Source organism: Hipposideros armiger, unplaced genomic scaffold (genome assembly GCF_001890085.2).
Source record: "Hipposideros armiger isolate ML-2016 unplaced genomic scaffold, ASM189008v1 scaffold_573, whole genome shotgun sequence".
In the NCBI taxonomy this organism is placed as follows: domain Eukaryota; kingdom Metazoa; phylum Chordata; class Mammalia; order Chiroptera; family Hipposideridae; genus Hipposideros; species Hipposideros armiger.
In genome coordinates this window covers 223,474-228,540 of record NW_017731923.1, presented here as the reverse complement: position 1 = coordinate 228,540, position 5,067 = coordinate 223,474, and the positions used below count along the sequence as shown (strand labels likewise).

General features: G+C 35.1%; 1 protein-coding gene across 2 annotated transcripts in view; it reads right to left on the bottom strand.

Moving 5' to 3' along the window:
• The window catches only part of XPR1 (xenotropic and polytropic retrovirus receptor 1), a 159,712-nt gene that overhangs the window by 38,900 nt on the left and 115,745 nt on the right, over nucleotides 1-5,067 (bottom strand). For both annotated transcript variants that reach the window (XM_019624046.1, XM_019624047.1), the window contains exon 7: nucleotides 2,838-2,919. In XM_019624046.1, the coding sequence (XP_019479591.1) occupies nucleotides 2,838-2,919 (82 nt within the window). The remainder of the gene's footprint in view (nucleotides 1-2,837; nucleotides 2,920-5,067) is intronic.

Sequence of the window (5,067 nt, the reverse complement as noted above, 5' to 3'; positions counted from 1 at the left end):
TGAACTCAAGTTTTATTCATCATAAAATTCATACAACTCATCACTTGTGGGAAATGCAAGTAAAAAAATCTACAACCACTGTATAAGACACACCCAGTTTTTTGACCCCAAACTTTTCAAAAAAGGGTGCATCTTATACATGGGGAAATACAGTAACAAACAGTGGAGCTGAGACTGAAACCCTGTCAAAGCCTTTTGAAGGCCAGTAACTGTTCTTTCTATAATAGCTAGCTTGGTTTTCTGGGGCTAGGTTTTTTTACTGTAGTATTTCCATACATTCTATATAAACAGACTGCATTCATCTGAAGAAATAGAACTAGATTAAAATGTGATCATAAATTATACCAATATTAAATCATGAGCTTATGTAGACAATCGTTATTAGAGTTAATTTTCAGTAATTGGAAGGAGAACTCTAAAAATACAAATGAAAACACATTGTAACAGGTAAAGTTCATATACTCTCTAAAAGCCATTACAACTTGGGTTATAATTTCATAATGTGCAATTGACAGTCTTAATTAAGAAGAATGTTTATGAGGAATAATGAGTTCAGTAAAATTACTTCTTAAACATCCGATATATGCTTAGCACTGTGTTAGGAATTCAAAATACAAAAATTAAAAACACATAGTCTCTGCAATCGAAAATAGTTAAGTGTGACAGTGATATAAACCTTCCTTGTTCGGGCACTATTATGATTACTAAAAGTGCAAAACAGAATATAATGGAAATTTATACAATAACATCTATTTCTAAGTCATGTAGCTTGGCAGACTTCACTGAGCAGAACTGAATCCTTTATTAATGATTCAGAGTTATCACTGTAAGGGTAAGTTCACAGGCTCTTGAGGTATACTAGGATTATTTGCCCTTAAAGTAAAAGTCTTCAAATGCAAGAACCTTTGAGATGTGTCTGTCTTTTTGTTGTGTGTGTGTATGTGTGTGTGTGTGTGTGTGTGTGTATTAACTTCATGTATACAAAATAATATAATAGTTAGATATTCATACCCCTCATGAAGTGATAACCCTGTGTGTGTGTTTTTTTGTATATCATTTAATTTCATTTTGGTCCTTCTCTTCCATCCATTCAAACTTCCACCAATATTTCTGAACCCCTACTATGTGCCAGGCAGTGTTCTAGGTGCTGGAAATGAAATGGTGAACAAGAGAGACAAAAGCTCAGGCATCAAGGTACTTACATTACAGTGGGAAAACGGATATCAAGAAACATAAATATGAAATATTATGTCACATAATTACAAGTGCTTTGAAGGAAACTAATGTCAGCTAATGGGATAGAACAGGTTATTTTAGGGTAGGGTGATCAGGAAAGGCCTTATTGGGGAGGTGGCATTTGAACAGAGACTATGTGAGGTGAGGGAGTAAGCTATGTAGACTTCTTGAGGAAGAGTTTTTTAGGTAATTGCAAGTGCTGGTAGATGGGAATGAGCCTGAAGGTGTTCAAGGAGCAGTAACAACACAAGTGTGGGTGGAAAAAGAGTGAAAGTGACTGAAACTAAGTGTGGGGAGGATGACAGGATGTGAAGTCAGAAAGGTCCACAGGGGAGAGATTCTGAAGGGTCTGGCAGGTCATAGTAAGAAGTTTCAATTATACAGTAAGAGAAGCCATTAATGGATTTTGAAGAGGAGAGGGACATGATTTAACTTAAATTGAAGTGGGCAAGAGGCTACAGGAAGACAAGTACAGAAGGTTATTGCAGTACATTAAGCAAGAAATGGTTGCTTGGACAAGGATGGCACTGGTCAGGGGGTCAGATTCAGGGCATATTTTGAAGACAGAGCAACAGGATTTGCTGATGGACTCAAGATGGGGTATGAGGGAAAAGACAGGCTAAAGGTTTTTGGCCTAAGAAACTGATGAAAGGTGATGCCATATGGAAGAGAAAGTGGATATAAGGGTCCATGTAAATTTGAGCTGCCTATCAGACATCCAAGTAGCCAATTAGGTAGCATTCGAGAAGAAAGAGTATATATAGCTACTTGGGAGTGATTAACACATAGATGGTATTTATAGCCTTGGGTTTAAATACGATTGCCTAGGTAGAAAATAAATGTAGACAGAGAAAGAGATCTGAGGATTGAGCCTAGTGGTACTCCCCCAAATTCAGATGTCACAAAGAAAACAATAGCTAGCAAAGGAGAGTGGAAAAGAACTGCCAGTGAAGTATAATAGAAAAACCAGCACAGTGTGGTTTCCCAGCAGAAACAACCGAAGAAAGAGTTTCAAGGAGTGCTCCACAATATCCAATGCTGCTGAGGGGTTTTGTTAAACTCTGTCGGGAGGTTTAGTAAGATTAGGCTTCCCTCAATGTTACATGATTTCTTCATGTTGAGAATGCACCTGCTTCTAGAAACTCCTCCTACTTCTTTCTAATTTTTAACTTCTATGGAAAAGGAAATTATATAACCAAGCTTCTTAAAATTATATAAAAAGTAATTATAAATAGGCTCTGGAAAGGATATGAGTCTCAAAAAAAACAGGTGAATGAGCTTTAGTACATGAATTTTGTAACCTCATCTACTATTGTCTGTGATCAAGGGAGCTGAGGTTCTTGAACACTGAAAAAGTCTAAAGAAATTATACATACACACTGGAAAATGATGGAGAATAACAGGTCATCAACTAGCAGTGTTTTAAAGAATAGTATGTATGCAAAGTGAAAAACAAACCCAAACAAATGACCCCCACTCATTTATCTATAATAACAAAAAACTTAGCCCTAACATTTCTCTTTCAGTAGCTTTGGTAGTTTGGTAGGACAGAATATGACATATTAGTAAGAATAATTTAATTCAAAATTTAAACTACTTACCGGCAAGCACAAGGGTAACATTTAGTACAATGAATATTCCACAAAATAGGCCAACTCTAAAAGTAGTCCATGCTGGTGCAGGCTGTGGACAGAAAAACAGTATTTTGGGTCTGGGGCAAAATGCAAGTACATTTAATATATGCTGTAATCAAGTTCTACCATGTATGAGGCTCAAAGTTCTACCATGAAAACAAAAATATTTTATGATCTGAATTTTTATAAATCTGATCCAGAGAATCATCCTTCATCATTCTATATACTACTAGACTAGAGTTGCTAGTTATTCAAGTTCTGTTATAGAAATCTGAGTCACTAAATAAACAAGGTTATAATCTTAGGCATCAAATTATATAAACACTAATTTTCTTATAGGAGAGATTTAAGTGCAATTTCATTTTTACAGTGTATACACTTTTAAATTTCAGTATTACTCAATTGGAGTTCACATATTTGAGACGATGAGTAAGAGAGACAACAGTAAAAATAAGAACACTTATTTTCTGATAGTACTTACACTATTATACTGAGGTAATTCAAAGTGAATTTTTAAAGATACACTAGATATTCTCAAGAGACTGGCAAATCAGTATGTCCAGGGTGTGTAGATTCAAAAATATTTTTCTCTATTGTAATGTAATTTTACATTTAGAAAATGACAAAAAGAAATCTACTGTTTTCTAAAATAAATAAATAAATAAATAAATAAAAGAAAGTGTGATATTTTAAACGTAAAGGGATAAGAAACACGGAGAGAGATAACCTCAGGGATTTAAATATTTGCTATGAATATTATAAAAACTTTTGTTGTTAGAGGTGATGTTATATTTCAGATACTTTAAATGTTTTCTAAAAAACCTTCAAACAAAAACAAGCACTGAGATTTCCTCTGACTTATTATTTATCAGTGACAGATTATTTATAGTATTGTTAGTTTAGGACTTGAAAGCATCCAGAAGGAAGACAGTCATTTGTCTTTTTCAAAATTTTTTCTTTAGTTTTCAAAATTGGGCAACTTATCATACATACAAAAGAATATATGGGGCCGGCCGAGTGGCGCGATGGTTAAGAACTGGCTTGNCAGCAACTTGTCTGTTCCCCTTCCCCCAATTCCCCAGCACTGTTCCCATCCTCCCAATTCCCCAATAAAAATCTTAAAAAAAAAAAAAAACAAAAAAAAAAACTCAGGCTGTCTCACAAAAGCTTAGTCTATATTTACAAAAGCAAACACCTCAACTAGTCCCTGAATTTTAAAAAACTTCTTTTTGATTCATTCACATAAAATGAATGAAGAAGTGTATGTATTTATTTATTCTTATGTCTTATTTAATGATGATAATGCCACCATGCTCATCTTGGAAGTAAAAGAACAAACTCCACATACGGATGACTAAGGTTTTCCCTACAGAAAGAACAACTCCTATCACATACGCCATATTGACGTAGTGCTTCACAACCAAAAATGTGCTTTACTTACACTTGTTGGCTGAACTCTAAGAACTGCTCTCAAACTATCTTTTCATTTTTATCATCCAATACTCTCTTTTACCCTAGGTGAATCTGTCACTTCTCTTCTGCATAACCCACTCCCTCCGCCTATGCTCCACCCCATACCCCGGGCAACTAAAATTCAAATCTCTGCTCATCTGTCTTCTTCCCTTGAAATAGCTTTCATTCTATCAATGTCCAGCACAAATGTCATTTCTCCCATCAAGTCTTCCCCGATGCTCTCATTTTAAAGTAATCACTTGTTCCTTTGATCTGCTTTGAAGGTTTAACACCTTCTATCTTGTGAATTATTATGGTTTTAATGTATGTCTTAATCTCCCTGGCATAAGCTTAAGAAGAAAAGGGATTCTCTTATCTATTTTAAGACTCATGAGTATCAAGCATAACTGTGAAATACATCAAATTTCCTTGTTGAATGAAAGAATTCTAAAACAATCCTGTAAAAAAATTAAGGTAGTAAGCTCATTTAAGAAATGAGGAAACTGTTTCAGAGAAGTTAAGTGATATCCTTAAAAGCCAAAGAATTACCATATTTCCCCATGTCCAGCGGTTCTCAACCTGTAGGTCGCGACCCCTTTGGGGGTCGAACGACCCTTTTACAGGGGTCGCCTAAGTCCATCGGAAAACAAAAAGATATTTACATTACGATTCATAACAGTAGCAAAATTACAGTTATAGAGTAGCAACGAAAATAATTTGATGGTTGGGGGTCACCACAACCTGA